Source organism: Platichthys flesus, chromosome 24 (assembly GCF_949316205.1).
Source record: "Platichthys flesus chromosome 24, fPlaFle2.1, whole genome shotgun sequence".
Classification (NCBI taxonomy): Eukaryota; Metazoa; Chordata; class Actinopteri; order Pleuronectiformes; family Pleuronectidae; genus Platichthys; species Platichthys flesus.
This window is the reverse complement of record NC_084968.1, coordinates 7401568-7422950: the sequence shown is the minus strand read 5'-3', so window position 1 is coordinate 7422950 and position 21383 is coordinate 7401568. Positions and strand designations below refer to the sequence as shown.

The window sequence follows — 21383 nt, the reverse complement described above, 5'->3', positions numbered from 1 at the left end:
GCAGTGGAGTGGAGGCAGCTTTACCACTGTGCAGGCGTGCTCCCCCTCATTACGCCAACAACACGCCTCCAATCCATCCTGACAGATTAATATGATATTGGCGCGCCCTAAGTTAACTTGAAGTGCACTTATAATATTGTTCCCATGTGAGATAAACAAAAAAAAAACAGAATGCTGCGTATGAGACCCATTTAACCATATTATCATGTTTATTCGCATTAATGGCTCAAAGTAAGAGCCTCATGAAACAACAAACAGGCTCAAGATACTAAATCATTAATAGGTTTATTTTATGTGTTTATTCATTATGAATTCATTTTTGGAACTAGAGCCACCACAACTGCCGCTTGGCAACGTTAACAAACTGATTTTGCCCTTTTGCGCTGCGTAAAAACGCATGAAAGTCTTTCGGGGTTGGTTGGACACGTGAGAAAAAAGCGCGCATCTTATTGATTGACTGTGTGCCCTGGAGCTCGTGTGGAGAGGAGGGATCCATGATGGAGCCCCGCAGCACTTCAGACAAAAGCTGCTCCTGTGGCGTCTGTCTCTCGCGTGGACTGTTTGATGTCTTGAATCCAGATGGAGTGTTGGTTAATGTCTATTTTGTGGACTTACTGTGATGATGACGCGAGTGGACAATGCACAAACCCCACAATGAGCTAACTCCACACCCAAACCTGGAACATGTTTTTTTTTCTTTTTTTACAACTGCAGGGATTTCTCTTTAATTCCTGCAGGGTTCCAGTAAAAAACACTGGAAATGCAGAGCTGCTCCAAACGTGTTTGCACTTTGCATCGGCTCCAATCCACTTGCACCAAGAGCATTTTTAGTTTGAATGGCTCACAGAGGCGTTACCCAATGTATTTACTGAGCATTGGCTCCACCACCTGGCTGGCATCAGCACCAACATGCTACAAGTGTTATCCAATGACTCTTTATTAAAGCCACATTCAATCAGCAGCAGTGAGATCAGATATTCATCTCTCTGCACGGTCCACTCGTTGTCTGATGCCAAGATGTTTCTGAGTGACACTGAATAAACTCAGTTTGCCATGGGCAGTCAGGAATTCTTAATGGAAGAAGGCCTAAAATATCCCAGTGACTCTTGACTCCTTTTTCCGACGTTCCTCTCTTCAGCCTTTTTGCAATTTAATGTGAATATGTCTTCGCTCCAAGTCACTCTGAATGAATGGATGTAAGTCTTAAGGGACAGCTGCACGCCCGTGGGATATCGTGACATTCATCAGGGCAGATTTTTATCTCTTTAATACCCCTAAAATAATATACTCTATAATCTGATTCATACATTATCTCTTGGCTCCCTGGCATGCAATAGGTACCAGACTGGGAATTTAGTTTTTAGGTGAGGAGATGCTGACAAATGTCCACAGACACACACACACACACGGCCATTCAACTTAAGATAAGATAAGATAATCCTTCATTAGTGCCACAATGGGGAAAGATGAAATATTACGGCTGCAAGAGTCCAAAATAGGCATCACTAAGTAATAAGTAACAAGCGATACGAAAGTGTAAGGTAATGTAAAAAATATTGAAAATATGTATGGAATAAAAACTAGTATCTATGTACATTCAGTTGCAAGTGACAGTAGTCTGCAGAAACCCGATCCATTTTTCCACTTTTCCGCTTTGTACTACAATCATGCTCATGTCTTATATGTTGTGTATCTGATTGGTTTAGATATGACCTCATTTATGTATGTCGACCCCCCCCCCCCCCCCCCAAATAGTGATTTTTGCAATAAAATAAGATGTAATTCTCAACTGCAGCCTGAGAAGAAGTCCAATGAGCCATGTAACTAATGTGATGTGTTTGTTAGACTTTTGGACAGGTGCTTTAGCATTCCGGTGCAATACTGTTCCTTTTATCCCCTCACACGTTGGAAGACCAGCTCTGGTGCTATGATTTCTCTCTGACTCCATAATTGCTATTTTCACAGTTGATTGACTCTATTGTTGAGCCTGGCTTGTTAATTAAATAAAACGTTCAATGGTTTAACCGCCTCAGAATTTCCCATCCAGAAATAAGTGGGGGCTTGTGGGTCAAACTACATACAGTCTCAGATGCTTTCTGACACTGCAAACATGAAAACTTAGGACAAATTAAATAGCACTGAATATCAATACCTATATCTCGATTTCCTGTCATCTTAGATTTGTTTCTACGATGACAGGAAATACATTAATACATTATTTCGAGATGCCATAGAATAAAGACACAGAGGTTAAATTGTTGCAATCTATTGTCTATGATCTATGGTCTCTAGCTTTTTACAACTTTTGTTTTAACCTCTGGCCATGAAGTTGTGTTTGCATTTGTTACATCATTAGCAAGACTGTGCAAAACCTATGCAACCGATTTCTATGGCATTTTGTGGATAGGTAGGGCATGACCCAAGAAAGAACCCATTGAATGTTGGCGCTGATCTGGATCAGGGGGCTTTGGACGTCATCTGGTGGACAAACACAATAATGCCACTGACTTTATGGAAACAATAATAATAATCGCTGTTTCCAACAGCAACTCCAACATCAGTTGATTGACAAAGATTGTGTCATAATGAAGGAGGTCAAGAAACGGCGTGCTCGCCTCAGCGCCTATCTTGACTGCCTTGCTGAACTCACTGACTGTCAGACCAAGGCTAAGATGATGGAAGCAAGTCTGCACCAGGAGCCTGCACCAGGAGCCTGAGACAAGAAGGAGCAGTGAGGTGGACATCTACCTCTGTCTTTCTGAATATAGATACAGGATTCATTGATCAATTAACAGTGTTGGAGCAAAACAAATCAGTGCGATTCATTTAGTTTGCTACTTTTCATATGAACACAGCGCAGCAACAGAAGACAAACAATGTGGCCTCTGACACCTGCTAACATTCATGGGTTCATGGTTTTTTACCAGGTAAGAGAGACCACAGACGCCATTGCTTTCCGATTGTTTGTTTAGGAAAATATCAAAATAAACCGCACAAAACGTGACAGCAGCATGGACAATGGAGTTATTCCCTGCGTAAGATTCACTCCTCAGGTTTTTGATTGTGAGTTTTTATTCTTTTAAATGAAGGAGGACTACGAAGCTTAGGATGCGCTGACACTATCCCATAGTCCAAAACAATTAAAAATGAGACCGGGAGCAGCCAATGAAAACCATGTTTTCAGTGAGTTCACCTCAGGCTGGTAAGAGCCGCAAAACAAAACCTTTTTTGTTCCTAGCTGCATTAAAGGAGCCCGTCGTCTATAATTCCAGTTGTAACACAGCAGAGAAACCTCAACGTCCTGCTGAAAATGGAATAAGCAGCTGCATAGTTACAGGGAATGGTACTGACTCCCACTGATGTAGTTTCTATTTTTACATACATAGAAGCATGAAGGATACTGAGATTATGTAATGAGAGCTATTTTTAATACTACTAAAATCTCATTTCGAGAGTGGTCTAGGGGCAGAAACTTGGACTATGGGCAGAGAAGGTCTCTGGTTCGTCTCTGGTTCGACTCCACGGAGAGACAACAAAAGACGAACCTGGATTGATCTGTCCAAAAATCCAAGAGTCTCCCTACCCTGTCTAGTGCCCCTGAGCAAGGCACCTTACTCCCCCAACATCTGCTCCCCGAGCGCCGTACATGGTCGCTCACTGCTCTGTGTGTCCTGCACCAGATGGGTAAAAAGCAGAGATTAAATTTCCCTACCTGCATGAGTGTGCCTTTGCATGTCTGTGCATGTGTTTGGGATGAATAAATGGATCTTAATCTTAACCTTATCTACAAAGTAAAAATGTTCATCTTCTATGAAAAAGAATGGTATCCAGATGAACAATTTGCAATTCAAACAGATGTCTGGCAAAGGTGCTAAACTGAATTTTTTAACTGAAAGCCTGAAATTTAAACTCTGGTTAATGCACCAACTGAATTGCTGCTCACTGATTCTGTATTGAGAATAATTCCCCACTAACTTCAGGAGGAGCACAAATGTGCTGTAATAACAAAAGAAACCAATAGTCATCAAATAATGAGGTTTTAGTTAAAAAACAAAAACAACATGACAAGTAGAATACAAACTGAATTAATCAGTAGATCGTCCATCAGTTATATTTACATCATATACAGAGTTTTCAAAAAAAAAAAGATATCAATTTAAAAATGTCCAAATGTGTATATGCATAGCAACACTTCACATTATCTTGAAAGTTCAAGCGCAGATGAGGGAAAAGCGGACATTGTAACTCATCAACTGTGGTTCAAGTCGTGTGTCAAACTAAATACACATTAACATAGACTCCCCCCCCCTCGAATCACATCATGTAAAATCAACAGAGTTCAACATGAATGATTGTAAAATTGAAAAATGATACTGTCTCGGCAGGTGTCAGTCTTCTTGAAAACGGATGTGCTTAGTCGCCTCCTTGGCCCGGGCGAGGATGATTTTTTCGGCTTTGGATATGAGCTGGAGTGCGACAAGAAAACAAGAAATTACATGTAATGGCACATAAACAAAATGGAGGCACAGTGTTTGTTTAGATGCCTAAATTATTCCAGGTATCGTGAGACTCTATCCGCAAAACAGACAATATACAGAAAAAGATAGACGAAATATTCCAATAAAAAATGTGTTTTTTTTATTTATAAGAAAACAAGAACTCACCTTTTCTGTACCGCGCTTCTTCTCTCTTGGACGGTTCAACTTGACCTGGCGGTCCACAAGGATCTTCTGCCAGTATCTTTGTTCATGGTCACCTTTAAGAGGAATTAAAAAGAGACCCTAATGTTAAAGAAAGAAAACTCATTCTTATGCCAAGTTTAACTGTGAAAAGCACAGAAACTAGTACACACGCAAAATAGATATACCCCTTCAAATAGAAGTAGAAATTTAAATATATACCTGAAAGAATTTCCAGTTTCCAGCTGTGCTCCCTCTGCAGCTCAGCCCGGGCATCACTGACGGCTTTGGCCTCCTCTGGGGTGTGAAAGCGGATGTGACCCTCAGCATCTCCCTCCAGAATGTCAATGTATGCCACTTGTGATATTTTACTCAAGGCATCCTACACAAACACACACAGACACACAAAAAACGATCATGCACAGGAAGGAATAAAACAAGCTCAAACTCCCCTATAAACATAATCCAAACTGACAGTAAAGCTGCTGAGTGCGTTGCATTGAACTGTACTTTGAGAAACTTTCTCCCTGGTAGCGGCTTGATGTCTGTGATCTTCAAGATGACACCGCTGGTAAACTGAGGGCCCAGGGTCACCGCTTTTTCACTCTTGTGACTCTTCTCTACTCGATAAAAGGAAAAAATAAACAACAAAAAAAACACATTAATGAAGACATATTATACTCATATTCAGTTTCAGAGTAATGTTTTTTTTAATTCGTTTTTTTAATTAATTTTTTTAATCTTTACTGCAATTCTTGTATGAAAGTGGTGCTATACAAAAAAAATGCATTATTATTACTAATGATGAGGGGGGACGGGTTTCTGTAGAGGAAAACAATAAACAATTTTCAATTTTAGTGGCTTTTTAATATTAAATCTGATGTAAAGGTTTTCTGGAGCAATATTGTGGCATCAATATAGATTGAATGTCAAAATGCCATCCTCACGGATGTTCCTGAGGGCAAGTGCAGCATTTTACCACTGACTGTGGAATTTATGAATGAACTAATTACATTTTTTCAAAAAGGCACAGATAACCTTTCATTGCATTTAGAATCTTTTTTCCACACTTTGTTTCATAAATTTTTTTATTTCTATTCATTTTTCAACACATAACCGTCTACAGGTGGCAAACCAAGTGCAATAGTCTGGAGTTTGTCCTGCTCAACTCAAACCTCAACTCAAATCATTCATCCAATACTCACCGTTTACATCTTGAGGCTTGTCCTCTATCTCCATTCGACCCTTGGGCTCCATTCCACCCTTGGGCTCCTTGTGCTCGATCTTACTCATGCACTTCTTCAGCGATGCCATGCTGCGCTTCTGCAAGGTCAAGTACTCCACCTTCAGGTCAAGCCACTCTTTCCTTCACATGGACAAAAGACGTGTAAAAAGGATTTCAGTTTCACTTATTAATACAATCCTGATCATGTATGACGATAAAGGGGATGTATGTAGTTTTACTTTGACAGAACTCGCAGTGGGATGACTTCCTCCCCAGCTTTCTGTTTTTCCTTGTGCTTCTTATTTCGCTTCCTCTTCGCTTTGGCTGTTGAGTCATCTCTGTTTTCTTTCCCTTCCTCTACCCCTCTCTCTGTGTCAGTGGGGTGATCTAACACAACAACAAACCTGCAGTGTCATGGCTGCAAAAAAACCTTGTCCATCTCAATGAAACACAAGTAGCAACACAACTGGAAGGACTATGGTGGGGACGGACATTAATTCACAATGCATAAGCGGATAAAGTCACTCACCAGTCTTTGCAACGTCTTTCTCTCTAGATTCACTTTCACTGGTTTTTCTTATCTTTGATGGAACGTCACTCTCAGATCCCTCCAGTGTCGACCGTCGTCTTTTTTTCTCTGACAATTTTGCCGGGGTTTTGTGAGTGCTGCCTCCCTCCGGTTGAAAATCCCCCACTGCGGAGTGCTTCCTCTTTTCCTCCGATGGCTCTTCTTCCATCGACTGCTCTTTGGCTTCTGCAGACATTGGCACTGTGGCGCCTTCTTTCTTTTTCTTCTTCTTTCTCCTTTTCTTCTCCTCTTCTTCACCTACAGTAAGAAGTTTGGGAGTACTACAGCAAATCAAACTAATACTCTTGGTCTTGATATTAGGCCAGCATCAGATTTCTCATGAAGAGGTGATTGAGGAAAAAAGAAATGCAACACTTTTATGATTGTAATAAATTATACCTGATGCTGGATTGTCGGCTGGCAGAGTTAAATTCTTCCCACTTTTCGTCTTGGGAAAAATCCCTGGTTTCCTGGGAGCATCTTCAGGGGGGTTGTTCAGCATCTGTTTCAAATATCAAAATTTCCCATGAAATCCCATCCTGCCAAAACTCAAACAATCGGCCGACATGAATTTTCATAAATTGTTACCTCTATGGCTTTCTTTGCTTGGTCCTCCGTCTCAAACTCAACAAATGCAAACCCCTTGGGATCACCTGTAGACTTGTATCTGGGGATGCTTATATACACCACATTCCCACATTTTGTAAACACTCGCTCTATCCAGCTGTGGGTCACATCCTTCGGCAAAAGTTCCTTGCAAACACAAAAAGACAGTTGTATTATTTTGTGACTACAAACTGCTTGAATCTAAAGTTTTTTTTTATTACTTAAACAGATAAATATTAAATCACCAGAGCGTTAAGCACTCAAAATACTACAGGGATTTCAAACAAAGACAACAGACAAGATTTTTACCACATAGACTGTGCGGCTGTCTGTATCCTGTGGTATTTCTCCGATTGGAAGCTGGCGTCGCACTTTATTGCCTTCCAAGTTCACCTGAAACAAGAAAATATTAACTTCTTCTTTATGGAATTGTACATTCATTTGTATTTACTTTTTAGTACAAATCATACAAACACAAACAAATTATGTTTTTTGAAAAAGAAATCCGTACCTCAACTACAGCTGAATTTTTAACCGCCCTCGCAATCAGCTTGGTGTCCGTTGTCAGCTTTTTCATTCGGTTGAAGCTGGCCAACACAGATGTATCAACATCTAAGACACGTGAAACATTTGGTTAAAATCAGGTGACTTCATGCAGACACATGCATCAAAGGATAGTGTCAGATTTTGTCTTAACACTCTGTTCGCATATCACATGTAGTGTTAAGCGATCCCTGAAGGTAATAGGAGGCCTCTTCACTCTGAGTTTGCCAAATCAAATGGGTATTTTCATCCTGTAACTCAGGGGAGGGCCAATACACATAGATTTTGTAGGCCTGCCAGGAAATACCCCTCTGCAGCTGCTCGGCAAGGATCTGCCGAAAGGACATATTAAATTGAAGAGTCTTCAATCATGGAAAGGTTTTATAACTCAGACCATTTACAGGCTCTTATTATAAACTCAGTTGTAACTTCATTTAACGTTAAAACTCATTCTCTCTGTGCAGTTCAGTGCCTTATCTGCAATCCTCTTACAACAAATTAATTTTCTTTACATTTTATATATTGTTTCTATTCCATTGTGTTTACATAGCACTTTTAATCTGTTACAATATTACTGATGCTTCTATCCTGTCCTCTTCGCTGCTTTAACACAGCAAGTTGCCCCCATTTCCAGACAAATAAAGGATCATCTTTAGTCAATAGCTATGAGATGATAAACTTGAGGACAGTTATGGATATGGTGGTGTATCCTACATCCGTCTTCTGACTCATCGATGAGTGTTCTCAGGAAGCGGTCTTTGTGCAGGTTGACATCTCCGAACCAGAACTCCACCTGCTTCTTCACATCGGCGAGCAGGTGTTTGACCCGAGAGCGCTTCTTCTTCTCCGTCTCCTTGTTCTCCTTCCTGCTGTGGACGGCCGGACCGGCGTCATCGGCTCCCCTCTCTGTGTCAATCATCCTGAGGCTGGGACTGAAACAAACACACACATAAAACATTCATGTTTGACTTGTGTCTTTACTCATCTTCTATCAGAGTGGGGAAGTTTTTCTGAGGGCGAATTTTATATATTCAAAATGCGTATATTATTATTATAAGATAATTCAAATTTACACAATTTCTAATACTATAAGCTCTGCCATATTCTTCATGTAAAAATTTGACATTCATTTGTAAACATGCAGCTTGGATTCAGGATTCAAATCTTAATAATATTAGATAGTAAAAAGCTTAATATGCAGGACCCCCGGCTAAAGTGGCCATACGCTTGTTAGCCTTCACTACCTTTAGCTAAGTGCTCTCGAAGTCAATTCGCGGGTAGTTTTGAACAGAAAAAGCTGCAGCCACCGCTACTGTGTTTGGAAAATACCTCAAATGCTCCCTTAAACATCAAATCACATATTAATCTACAGCACTTACCCTGTTTGAGAGGAGGCAACGGTCCAGTTAGATTCTAAACACACACAACAAACCACAAAAATACGCAAACATCGACGTTCGGTCGCAAGTCGCAGCGTAGTGACGTCAGAAGTCACACCGCGCGGTTCGACCCGACTTCCGCTAACATATTCCAAAATAAAGTGCTAACTCCAAGTTGCAATATTTGATCAACAGTTTTTTGTTGTAGTACCTATACAAAATTGACTTCCTGCAAACTTGATCAATTGATAACAGGTAATGCTAAATGCTTCATGAAGGACTTACAATGCATTGTTGTTTATTATATTTCCATTTTTATTAACATCGTATTTATTGCACACCGGTATCAAGTCTGCCTTTGCACCTTATTTATTTAATCTCATTCTGTCTTACTTAAGTGGGCTTTCGCTACATGTGAATTTTCATTTCCCTTTGTTGGTGTATATTTAACTTGTATTTTAAATATAGGTCCCTCCTCCATCGCGTGACATTGTTTGTGCTTTTATTTGAGTAATTACTAAGAACATTTCCGGGCATTACTCACCACGTTCGCAGCTTCTTTCAGACCTTATTCCAGAAATGTGAGTTCATCAGGGAAGGAGGAGGAAATTGGAGGGTGACTTTCAAATAAAAGAATGCTATATTGTCACATGTTCAACCATATATACATTAACAGGAAAAGAAGTGGAACTCTATATATGATGGTATTTGACTCCAACGACCAGGCCGGTTAGCTCAGTTGGTTAGAGCGTGGTGCTAATAACGCCAAGGTCGCGGGTTCGATCCCCGTACTGGCCATACTTCCTTTTTTATTTCTTTCTTCCTTGACATTTGACACAAACAATGATTGATGTGCCAACCCGACTTAAGACATTCAATAGAGGTGCAGAAACACTTATAGATGATTTCATTTTTAATGCATCATTCATATGTATCAAGGCAGTATTTTCAGAAATTTTAATTTTGACAGGGGTTGTTCTTTTGGTGAATTAACCCAAACATGACAAATGCAGATATAGTCATACTGCATTTTCCATTCTTAAAGTGTACGCTATTTTATCCTTATGTCATTGTTCCCACAAATTACAACCGACACAGATACAGAGCATAGGTTAAATACCTGAAACATCATGCAGAGATATAACAAAACAAATTGTGGCTTACACTTGGCATTACAACAGCTTACTTCCTTTTTCCCCACAAAGCATTCAGTGTCAAACAGACAATTAATCTGTATTTATTATAGCTTATAACTTGATGTGAGTACAGACGGTGTGCTCAGACCGTTTCAGAGGTCCAAACTATTCTCAAACTTTCGGAGCTTCTTGCACATGTCGTCCTCGGTGCATGACTCGATCCTGTTCTTGATAAGCTGCGATAGTTGCTTGTAGAAGGTCCTCGCCCACTGGGCCTCTAAGTAGTGGACAGAGACGTTGCACACTTTTTGCAGCACCATCACCAGCTTATCGTTGCTGCTGACCTCACACCGTTTGAAGACCCACTCCCCCCACGCCTCCCACATGCTGTCGTCGCTGAAGTTCACAGTGATGCTTTCTTGGCTGCACCGGAGCTCTGGCTCGGTGTCATTCAGGTCATTCCAGATGGCGCTGCTCAATGAGTCAAACAATAGATTCTTCAGACAGACCCACAAATGTTGAAATATGCTTTTGAATTTTTTTTGTGACAAATATTCACTCACACAACTTTTTTCAGAGGGTTTGGGGTCAAGTCGCTGAATGACAGCAGACCTCGGCAGCTCACCCGGTTTCCCTCCATCCTGTGAAAGCACAACATGTTTTAGCTGAACAATAATATCATTCTGTAAATATTCTCTGTCTGCTTCACAATTGACTGATGACAATGGACTAAACAAATCAAAATGCTATTACGGAAATTCCATAAAATAGATTTTGAAAGTTATAAAAACAAATAAACATAAGTAAACACATATTAATATTAACCAACTGATAAAATTAAATTAAATTTTAAACATAGATGCATAGATATTTAAAAACTGTACGTAATCAAAAGCCAGTCTAAAGAGAGTTTTTAAGCTTGTGTTTACAGAACTAATACTTGCACGTAAATTATATTATTAATATGTAGCTTCTAACGTTTCAATGGAAAAATTATGAATTGGTTGATGATTCAGACAATCATAATCATCTGTTCAGTGGGTCGGTTTTCGTTCCTCATAAAGTATTGTTGCATTGTGTGACACATTACTTACCATAATTCCATAAGTTTTTTTTTTACCCGTATGGCACTAGAAAGAACCAGTAGTTCATCATCGCCAACGTTTGACCACCCAATGCTGAAAAGGAGAAGAGAAAGTGTCAAATCATGGTCTGGGCTATATTTGTTTCAGTCTGTACATAAACAATCATATTCTTTTCAATAAATAGCGATTGCATTATTCATTTGTCACATACTATTTTAATGGCAGCTGAGGTATTTTATTCATAGACATCTTACCCGAGGTGGGTCATAGAGTCTGACACCTGCAGCACATCAGCAATGACCTGAACACTGTCCATATCCAGGTTGTTTTCTCCGAGCCTTAAATGTCAAATAGTAATGGTGTCAACTTTTTCTCATTTCATAAAAAGAGAATGTGTACTCTACAAGGATCTTATTGAAAAGAAGATAAACCTGTAACACAGGGGAGAACAGAGAGTGAGATGATACAAACCAAATTTGACATGGAACTTACCAAAGACTCTCACATCTAAGCAGTAGTGGCTGGATATCCCTAAGTGCCTCGCAGCTGACTCCAGTCCCTGTCAGATCCAGCTCTGATATTTTGCCCTCTATGGGGTTCAGGAAGTACTTGATGGCATTGTAATCCATCTGTGATAGTGTTTCATCGCTAACGTTGATTCGTAGTGTCTTGGGCTGCACGGCGAGGGCTAGTGAGGGGTCCTGCTGCTCAAACAGGCAGTGTAAATGATTCAGGATATGGGCCCCATTGTCACAGAGCACCGCAAGTTCTCTGATGATCCTCTGCCGATAGGTGTCCATTTTGTCTTTGTGGTAACTTAGGCCCAAATGTCTTGATAGAAGATTAGTGTTGCGTTCAGAGAGGATTCCAGACAGGAAACGGTTGAAAAGATCCAAATGTCCACTGTTTGTCCCCCCCCCTGTACTTGCATCAGGTAAAGGGTGATCGGTCAGTGCACAGTAGACTGCTGCAAAGAACTCTTGAACAGTGAGGTGTGCAAAGGAGTAGACCTCTTTGGTATAGCCTGGCTCTTGTGTGACTGTCTTATCGAGAAAGGTACTAACAAGGCTGCATTCTTCTAAAGCTGCAACATCACTGTCGCTGCTGTAAAACAGTGTCTGATGCTCCATCAGCTTTCGGAAGGCGAGTCGACCCAGCTTTATCACTATGTCCGACAGCTGCTCCATGCCCTTTGCGCTTTGCTCCTGCAGAAATGTTTCGGATCTTGCCTGAGTGTGAGAGCGAATCAAACACACCAGATACTGCACATAAATGTCTGTCATGGTCTTGGGGCTCTCCCCGCAGAGATCTTTGCTTTCTTTAAGGATGCAACACACAATGTAGCAAAAAGCAGGTATGTAACACAGTGTTAGCATGAGTTCATTCGCTGACACCACTGCAAACATGCGGTCAGCGAAGGCGTCATCTCGGAAATAGTGTAGGAAGAAGTCGTGAACTTCCGCCAAGGAGAAGCCAGCGATGAGCACAAAGCGGTCGACGCAGCCAACAGGGATGTGGTTGACAGCTGTAGGGCGACTTGTTAGCATGACCGAAGCGTTGGGAAGAAGTTCGCCCTGCATCAGACTCCCTAAGACCTCCACCACCTCCGCTTCTTCGTCTGGTTCGGTCACAAAAACATCCACATTGCAACCTCTGTAGTGTCTGAACTCATCGAAGCCATCCAAGATGATCAGCAGCCTTTCATCGTTAGCTAAAATGTTATCCAGCTCTTTAGAAAGATGCCGGTTTTTTCGCAATACCAACTCCCGGAAGTTTGTTGGTTTGTCGATCAGATTCAGGTCTCTGAAGGTCATGTGGATGATGAAATCAAACGCGAGATGGTCTTTTCTCCCACCAAAATCGAACAGCATCTTCTGCACCAGGATTGTTTTTCCAATACCAGCCACCCCTGTGACCAAAACCTTCTTGACTGGACGGTTTCCATATGTGCTCGAAAAGAGTTCAGCTGGTGCTATTTTCTTATGTACTGCCGACTTCTGCTGCATAGAAAGTCGCTTTTGTCCGAATGTCAGCAGCTCGTGTCTTTTTATATCCAAACCCTGGTGTCCGTCGACCAACAGGAGATTAACGTAATGTTCAGAAAAAAGGGTTTTCTCTCCGTGTCGGGTGTTGTAGAAGAGCATGCTCTCACTCCGCCGCCTGAGTACATCTTTATGCTTTTGTTTGACTTTGTTATACTCTGCAAAAGAAATGAAGCTTAGTTTGTCTTTCACTTTTGTCTGAAATATGCGCACGTTCATTTGATGGTGCTACATAAAATGCTACTGAGCAAGTGCATCATTATTTTACTGCAAAATGGATGCACAAGTTAAATTTAGATTGACTGCTTACCTATGGACTGAGGTTGAGTATTGAGTTCTTTGGAATGCCTCTGTGCCTCCTCCTGAGAATGACTGCTAATGGCGAGAAAAACCCTGGCTGCTTCCTCACCTTTACACCCCAAGATATCCAAAACAGTTCTCACTCTCGAACGGGGTCCTGGCTGACACAGCACCTCTTCGCGGTCATCACGAGTGAACACCTCTCGACTCACTAAAACCTCTAGCAGTGAGTCAATCTTTCCTTCCAGCTCATCCACGAGGGAAACTCGCATAACCCTGATTGTTGTCAAACAAGAATTGCAAGCATCCGTCTCCACCATAACTCTTCTGAAACTATGTCCAGTACGAATCAGTAATGTCCAGTTTCAATCTGTTGCCAATGTGAAACAGGGTCATGTTCAACTGCTCAGAAGAGGAATGAGCTCTGTTGTTAATATAGAAAGCAGAAGTGCTTTTCCTTACGACAGAATCAGACTTCAAATGTCATGTTGTCATCACAACAATGTTGTAAGTCTCGTTATTCTGGTTCATAGTAGATCTTCCCATTATTAGTGTGTGCCTTTTTATGTTTAGCCAAGTGCTCAAACTGAAATTATTAGACCTGGGTTGAACTGGGAAAGCCCTGGAGTTCCATATTTTCTGGGACTGTCCCCATGGGGAGGGTGCAGGCTTCATTTCAGGTACTGTACAACCTGTTTGTAATTGACCTGTGAACCTAGTCTCCCAACATGATCAAATCTGAGCACTGTGCTTTGATAATACGGTCAGGCTTTATATCCAAAAGAGCAGAGATAATCACAAAAAAACAGATTATGAATGGAATGTATTTGGTTTTATTTAATGATAAACCAGGCATGAGCAGAGCGCAACACATCAAGTCACCAGCAGAGGGTCCCCATTGCACGCACATCGAATTCTATCAGCTGTTAGGAAATGAACACTTAAAAACCCATCCCAGTAAATTATTTACAATAGTATGCACATGAACACACATTAAAATAAATAGTTAAAAGACACATATCTACATAACTTAAGAGCATAAGTAACATGTAAGAGATGTTTTCATCTTGTAAAATCGATGGATGACACCTCGATTAGAGGCGAAGTAGTCTCCTGCTGTGGTTTGTGTTGCACTTTATGATGAAGCGTAATGAAAACCAGGGCATGAGATCAAAAAGTGCAAAAACCCATCTCAAAAAATAAAATTGTGATACAATATGAGTCCAACCGTTTGAGCCAATATTCAAATGTGACACAGAGGTCATTTACACATTTTAAGTTCAATTAACACTGTAATCTTTCCTAAGCAGCAGTTTTGCAAAATAACTTACAATTTTCCCCTATAATGTCAAAAATTTTAATTTGGTGGACATGATGAAATAGCATTGGGGCAATTATACTCACCCCACATTAAAATGTGCTGTAGAGTTGCAAAGTGGTTAAAGGGACATTTCAAGATAAATCTTGAAAACATAATATATATCAACAATTTGACCTCACAAACTAGATTTAAAAGAAACTCTACAAGCCATGTTCTCAACAAAGACCTGCATGAGTCGAGTGCAAATTTCCTTTTTCATAAACCGACTGGCTTCAGTCACATACCTCCATTAGTGCAACCCATTCAAGAGAAATCTTTTTATCCTGTTCCTCCTTTCTATTCTGCCAAAACTATGCAGTGAAAACATCTGTGATCCGAAATTCTTTCCTTCTTTAAACGACTTGACCTATCACTGCTGTCAACGTGTGCTAAATGACCCAAAATGGTAGCACAGATCATGATCTATATCCATTTATCAATTTCGAGGCTTTTAGTCACATTATCTATGTCCCATTGTTAACATGCAGCACTATGCTGTATTTTGGTTTTAAATAAGACTATACCCACACCGCATGAATGAAAGCTGATTTAGCATCTTAACTATTAAACAATACTGTTTAGAAAATCATTGCAATACAGGCAAACACACAACTTTCCAGTGGTCACCACAAACTCTGGGGTCTACATGGAATATTTTCAGGGAACAACATCACATATCAGTGATGGTCTCAGATAATGACTCTTCCCTTGTGTGACATCATGCAGTTGCCACAAGGTTTCTACGACTCACAATGACAATGTGTTTTCATACCCTTTTGAGTCAATTGGGAAAGCTCAGAATTTGAAAGGGAAGAAGTAAAACGGAAGCCTTCATTTACAGACACGTCACTCCTCTCAAACTTTGTAATTCAAACCCACACGTGGCATCTTTCGACGAAAATAGATTGCAGCCTCTCCAATGTTCCCCGACAAGGAGGTGTCCGCATCCAAAACTGTTCATCGAACTTGACGTTGGGATGGGGCGTAGAGGGTTCATGTCTCTGTTGAGTCGCTGCCTGGCTAATTCAGGTTTTCCACAGCCCTCATCTCTCGTCCCCCATCTGTGTTTCAGGTGTTTCGGCAGGAGTGGCAACAGCGACTCTTAAACTGGGGCAGTGGGCAGAGCTCCAGCTGTTGGACCTTCTCACAGTACCTCGTGCTGTCTTGACACTCTCCTGCTGGAACACACGGCAGATACAGTTAACAACACACACTCGGTTCAAGCCTATCTCCTTCCGTGAGAGGAATCAGCATCATCTAGCTATTCACTAAATCATAATGCTTATGAATTCATATTAATCTCGCAGGGTTAGTCAGTGACTCAAATCCGCAAATACTCCAGAGAGAAACCTTTTCAATTTTATGCAGAGGAGTTGAAATTCAAATTTTTTAAACATCTGGCACCTAAATACAACCCTGGCTGGTGGAATTTCATGCCTGGTTTTTTAAAAGGCTGAAAAACTTTAGAAAACTAACAACACGTCCACAAGTTTCTAAATAGTTTTCATAGGGACTCTTTTCCCTCGCAAATTGAGGTCTGTGGGTTAATTTATGTAACCAGCACAATGTGTCTTGTGTGCTTCTGTTTTTTTTTTCTGTACCGCAAGTAAAATTCCCTTCCCCCTTTTTGTATTGAGATTCCAGCAGTAACTTTGGAAATATCGGAAGATGGAACTGAAAAGGAATGCAAGTTCTACTTTTAATGACATATTTATGGCAGACCACAGAAATAAGCTCTGAATGTCGTAGAATCAGACTCACAGCAACAACCTGGTACACACACAAACATACATATGAATATATGTGCGTGTATGTTTTGCGACATATAATCACTTCAATGAAACTGTTCTCACTTACACTTATGAAATCATTAGGTCCTCACCTCTTCCGCATGACAAAATATTGCACCGCTGCCAACTGGGTGGGCGAGGCCTCCACATGCAGTGATGTTCCCGCGTGGCCTTGCCGGTTCGACGGTGCGCGCAGGTGACCGGGCGCGACTGGAAGCCGTGTCTTCCACAGGTGGCGGTGCACTGGGTCCACGGGCCCACGTGCCAGTAGAGGGAGCAGCCCTCTGTGGAGCAATTCTTCAGAGAGCTGGGCCTGAGAATACAAACACACACACAACTCTGGTGATTTCAATCACTGCATTTACTGTCCATTTCGACATCCACAGGAAACCTCAAACATTTAATGGCGTCTACATTTACCTGTGAAGTCCACTGCACATCCTGTAAGGGACTTTGGTGCCATTTGTGTTTTGGCAGAAAACATGGCGGTGCTGTGTGGCCAGACTGGGACCTATACACTGACCATGACACTGAAAGAGGACCTTTTATTAAAATCAAGTTCACTTTTTCTGTATATGTACATATATATATATACATGTATGTATATTTTATATTTCAATCTAAAACCCATGAGCATGTATTTGCACTGTTAAAGCTTGGGTTATTAAAACTGGAAAAGCTGGAAAAGATACATGTATATAACCGATAGATCTGACCCCCTCCCATCGGTCATCAAAGCTACTCCCCCAAAACACATGAAGGCCCACTGCCCAACAACTGCTAGAGGATGACCTTTCTCTGTCACGCTCACTAACATCTAACATCATCTCAGCAAAAAAGTGTTTCAGAAACCACGTAGCAACCCCACCTTTAAATATAAGTAGTTTTAAAATATTTGGCTCATGGTAGATGAGGAAAGAATAGCAGTGTGCTTCCCAATGAATCATTTAAAAAACAAAACAAATTCTAAGTTATTTGATTGTTAACAATACAACAGCAAATTGAATGACCAGGAATTTTAATGTGTCACATTTGAACACGTAAACAGCCTTGACACGATCAATGTCTGCTGAGTAATGAGTAATCTCACCGGCCCCCAAGAGGTGGTGGCCCATCCGGCACAGGGCAGGAGATTGCAGGGCCGGCTGTCAGAGGGTCTCCTGCCTCTGTTAAGGCAGAGCTGGCCCTCCACCTCTCTGGACCTTCCCTCAGGACCCCTCATGCAGCGGACACTCCTGGTCTGGGAGCCACCTCCACAAGTGGCGGAACACAGGGACCAAGGATCGACTTGCCACCTAATCCAACTGTAGAGGAAAAGGAGAACAATACGATTAGTAGAAAGCTTTGTGTGTGTTTTTTTTTTACTTTTAAATCCAAGCCACAAGAATTGTTATTTTCCTTTGTGAAACACAGAGAAATCATTTAAGGAATCCTTTGAGGCAGGGGTTTTCAACCAGGGGTCCGAGGCCCACGACGGCATTGCAGGGGGTCCGCAAAATTTCAAGATTACTCTTTAATATCACACTCTGTGTGCCAGTTGACTCCCAGACATGGGCTTGGATTTATTATAAGAACATAACCTTAAAAACTATACAGTCCATTCTTGTTAAGCATACATTTGATTCTCTATAAAAATGTTATAGATTTTTTTTTCTTTTCCATGTTGTCTGTCTCAGAGAAAGGCTTGTTGAAACTCAAAAGTTCCCCTAAAAACTACCACTGTAATCCCAAAACTGGGTCATATATGGTTGAAATATGTATGTTTGCTTTATACACAATCATATGTTCCACTTTGGACCAAGTTAATGATACCTTTGTTCATTAACAACCCAATTTGTCACAACCCAGTCTCGGACTGTTTAACCTCCCCCCCTCTGGGAGGCGCTACAGGGGCCTCCGTTCCCGGACCAGCAGGTTCAGGAACAGCTTATTCAAGCAGCTGTCACTCTGCTGAATCACTGTGGTGCAGAGTTCATATGTTTTTCTTCATATATGGGTTAGGGTTAGATGAATGTCAGCCATGTTTTTTTTCGTTTTCACGAAGAGAGAGAAGCGCATAGGTCACGTGTCCCCAGCCTCCTGACTCACAATTACGTGGAATTCATATGATTTCTAATGCGTTGCTTTTAGTAGCATTTCCTACAAAATTTTGATGAGACCAGCCTGATTACTGACAGCGCTTTTGGTGAGGAGAAGCGAGATAGAGCGAGAACAACAAGAGGAGAGGAGTCATAAAGGAGAAAGGACAATTTGACAAGCACCAAAAACAGACTACACCCTGCTGCCAGTGAGGACGTCCAGTCTGTCCGGGCCTCTGACATTTCCCCAACGTCTCTGCACAATCTCAGACCTCCTGCTGAATAACAGCCCGTCCTCCCACTCACTCACACACAGGCTTTATACGATGATGGACAGATGATCAACGGTAACGTAATCAACCATGTCATCAAAGTGCCCTTGGGTTGAATTCGTTTTCAACAAACATGCCTGCCGCTGGAGAGCTGAGATGTGTAGATGCTGCCATTGAGTGTGTTTTAGAAGACATCGACAGCGCATTCATTTTGAAAGAGGAACAGAGAACGCGGAGGCGACGCCAAATCCCTATCGCGCCGGCGCTTGGCTGTTCACACCGGACACTGAAGCGACGCTGAACCGCCGGGCAGCGCTAATAATATCGACCGTTGATCCAGTAGATTAAAAGCATATACTTACTTGTTGCTCAAACATTAAGCAACAGTGTCCCAACATTTGTCTTTCTTGGTGTTGTCTTTATACAACATGTTCCATGGATCATACAACTCACTGTACTTCTCCACCTCAATTATTAATTCAATGTCATCCATGTTGAAGAACTTCGCTGTTTGCTCCGTTAAATGTCGGGTGTCGAGGGTAAATTACGTATTCTCCACTCAAGCCTATGTGGAGAATACGTAGCCCCCTCTCTCTCTTTTTATCTGTATCATTGCTTGTGTGGCTGTAGTGGATGGGCAGAGGGGGACATTTAATAATGTCATTGGTCAAATTAAAACTCCAGTCAAACAGAAGGGGACTTCAAAGTATGGGATGCATTTTTGATCATTTATATCATATAAAATATGTCATCAATATCTTTGAAATAGTTTTTCAGTGTGTTTTCTGGTGTGATACACTCGCGTCAAGCGCAAAAAATAGACTCGACGCCGAAACGATCGCTGCACGGCTTTGTGCCGGTCACACCGGAGGCTGAAGCCCCGCGCTGCGCCAAGGCTGCCTCGCGGTGCTTCAGCCTCCGGTATGACCGGCACAAAGTTTTAACATGGGAGTGGATGGGAGCCAGCTGTAATTTAAGGCTTGGCGCTGCGCTGAAGCTTCCGGTGTGAACCCCGCGTTAGTAAATAACTCACAATGCGTTGCTTAGCATACGTCACATACTACGTTGCTCTGATTGGTTGTAGGTCTATCCAATTGAGCGAAGAGGAATTTTATTTCCTGGTCAGTTGAAACACACCCCATAATCACAGCCCAATGGAGCGGTCTCAGACTCACATTCTGACTAGAATTGTGAGTCTGACAACGTCAGGCTAGTAAAACTGGTAAATTCATGAATGAGGCACTTCTGTATTGCATTTAAGATGACATCATGATATAGATCTTCAGCACCAACAACTATGACTGACTTAATTTTATATATTCAAAAGAGACTTTAGATGACACCAGAGAACTGGATCATTACATGCTGACCATTTTTGCTTGAAAAATCAACTAAAGCAAGGGTTTTCAACCAGGGGGCCGATATTCAATGTACGATATTCAATAAACGATATTCAAGAGTAATCTGTAGATGTGTTGAAACATCAAAGAGAATTTCGCGGACCCCCTGCAATGCCCTCGCGGACCACACACACGTAGGCACGAGCCCGCGTAGGCACATCAGTGGGCCACGGATTACTTTCTAGTCAGAATGGTGGTCCCTGGGACAAAACCAGTTGAAAACCCCTGCTTTAAGGAAATCTAAACAGGTATTTGTGAATGTATTTTAAATATATTCTGAATTTTCATTCACAATCATCATAGCAAGATACCTGAGGCGACAGCTTTGACCATGACAAAGCTCTGCGGATTGGCTGCTGTTACTCCTCTCGAAGCAAATCGAGCCATTTGCCCCCATGCTGCTACCTTGGCCACAATTCCTTCCTTTGCTCCCTGAAATTACAGCAAAGAAAAATATACGTGTGGCTTTGAATACGAGCAGAAATAAAAACAGGGGAGGATTATTGCCTTTTTTTGTATGTATTAAATAATGCTGACGACCGAACTTGTACATACTTCCTCAGAGATCCAATCAAGTGATCAGCTCTTAATGTGTCTTTTCACACTTCCTGAATCTTTCTCCTCTGACTGAGAGTCAGGAGGAGGGACTGAGACAAACAATAGACTGTGGGGCTGCTCTACCATGGAATGCAATTTTAATCATTTGAAAAAATGTTTGAGTCAAATCAACATTATAAACCATCAACAGCATTGGTTATACCTGATAAACACAATCAAATATTATCATGTCGACATTTATCTACGGCTGCTGTCAGTTCAACAGCTCCAAACTTTCTCTTTGCCATTTATCAGCATTTTACAGCCTTTTAATGCTTTCCACATAGATCAGGCGAACGGGGTGCAGAAACATTGCCTGAATC

At 41.4% G+C, this 21383-nt stretch overlaps 3 protein-coding genes and 1 non-coding gene across 7 annotated transcripts in view; 1 reads left to right on the top strand and 3 right to left on the bottom strand.

Moving 5' to 3' along the window:
* Window positions 1–4018: 4018 nt before the first annotated feature.
* larp7 (La ribonucleoprotein 7, transcriptional regulator) lies at window positions 4019–9116 on the bottom strand. The gene is made up of 13 exons (XM_062384429.1): window positions 9001–9116; window positions 8336–8553; window positions 7590–7690; window positions 7388–7471; window positions 7061–7225; window positions 6872–6974; window positions 6434–6730; window positions 6144–6291; window positions 5885–6045; window positions 5190–5299; window positions 4902–5061; window positions 4665–4756; window positions 4019–4466 (listed from the first exon to the last, which is right to left on the bottom strand). The coding sequence occupies exons 2-13, from the start codon at window positions 8538–8540 to the stop codon at window positions 4389–4391; spliced, it is 1704 nt and encodes a 567-aa protein (XP_062240413.1). The 5' UTR covers window positions 8541–8553; window positions 9001–9116; the 3' UTR covers window positions 4019–4388.
* Window positions 9117–9724: 608 nt separating this feature from the next.
* On the top strand, window positions 9725–9798 carry trnai-aau (transfer RNA isoleucine (anticodon AAU)). The gene has a single exon. It is a non-coding gene; the product is annotated as a tRNA-Ile (tRNA).
* A 145-nt stretch (window positions 9799–9943) lies between these two features.
* Window positions 9944–13883, bottom strand: LOC133950115 (protein NLRC3-like). The gene is made up of 6 exons (XM_062384319.1): window positions 13574–13883; window positions 11714–13421; window positions 11476–11559; window positions 11231–11314; window positions 10700–10777; window positions 9944–10607 (listed from the first exon to the last, which is right to left on the bottom strand). Exons 1-6 carry the CDS (start codon window positions 13881–13883, stop codon window positions 10289–10291), a joined length of 2583 nt encoding a protein of 860 aa, XP_062240303.1. The 3' UTR covers window positions 9944–10288.
* A 490-nt stretch (window positions 13884–14373) lies between these two features.
* LOC133949969 (ADAMTS-like protein 1) overlaps window positions 14374–21383 on the bottom strand; it is a 91387-nt gene continuing 84377 nt past the window's right edge. For 2 of the 4 annotated variants that reach the window (XM_062384088.1, XM_062384092.1), the window contains 5 exons: window positions 20775–20895; window positions 17804–18017; window positions 17134–17243; window positions 16806–17026; window positions 14374–16101 (listed from right to left, as the gene is read on the bottom strand). In XM_062384088.1, the coding sequence (XP_062240072.1) occupies window positions 15992–16101; window positions 16806–17026; window positions 17134–17243; window positions 17804–18017; window positions 20775–20895 (776 nt within the window). In that variant the 3' untranslated portion in view covers window positions 14374–15991. Of the gene's footprint in view, window positions 16102–16780; window positions 17027–17133; window positions 17244–17803; window positions 18018–20774; window positions 20896–21383 lie in introns of all 4 variants that reach the window. The other 2 variants (XM_062384091.1, XM_062384089.1) reach the window with 2 other exon arrangements.

Bases quoted from the DNA above. Each gene is read 5' to 3' on its own strand.
- larp7 (XM_062384429.1), bottom strand. From the start codon at position 8,540: ATGATTGACACAGAGAGGGGAGCCGATGACGCCGGTCCGGCCGTCCAC. The intron at 7,691-8,335 runs GTAGGATACACC...CACGTGTCTTAG, and splicing joins CGATGAGTCAGAAGACGGAT to ATGTTGATACATCTGTGTTG. The intron at 7,472-7,589 runs GTACGGATTTCT...TTCTTGTTTCAG, and splicing joins AAAATTCAGCTGTAGTTGAG to GTGAACTTGGAAGGCAATAA.
- LOC133950115 (XM_062384319.1), bottom strand. From the start codon at position 13,883: ATGGTGGAGACGGATGCTTGCAATTCTTGTTTGACAACAATCAGGGTT. The intron at 11,315-11,475 runs GTAAGATGTCTA...TCTCCTTTTCAG, and splicing joins GACTCTATGACCCACCTCGG to CATTGGGTGGTCAAACGTTG. The intron at 10,608-10,699 runs GTGAGTGAATAT...CTCATTGAGCAG, and splicing joins AACCCTCTGAAAAAAGTTGT to CGCCATCTGGAATGACCTGA.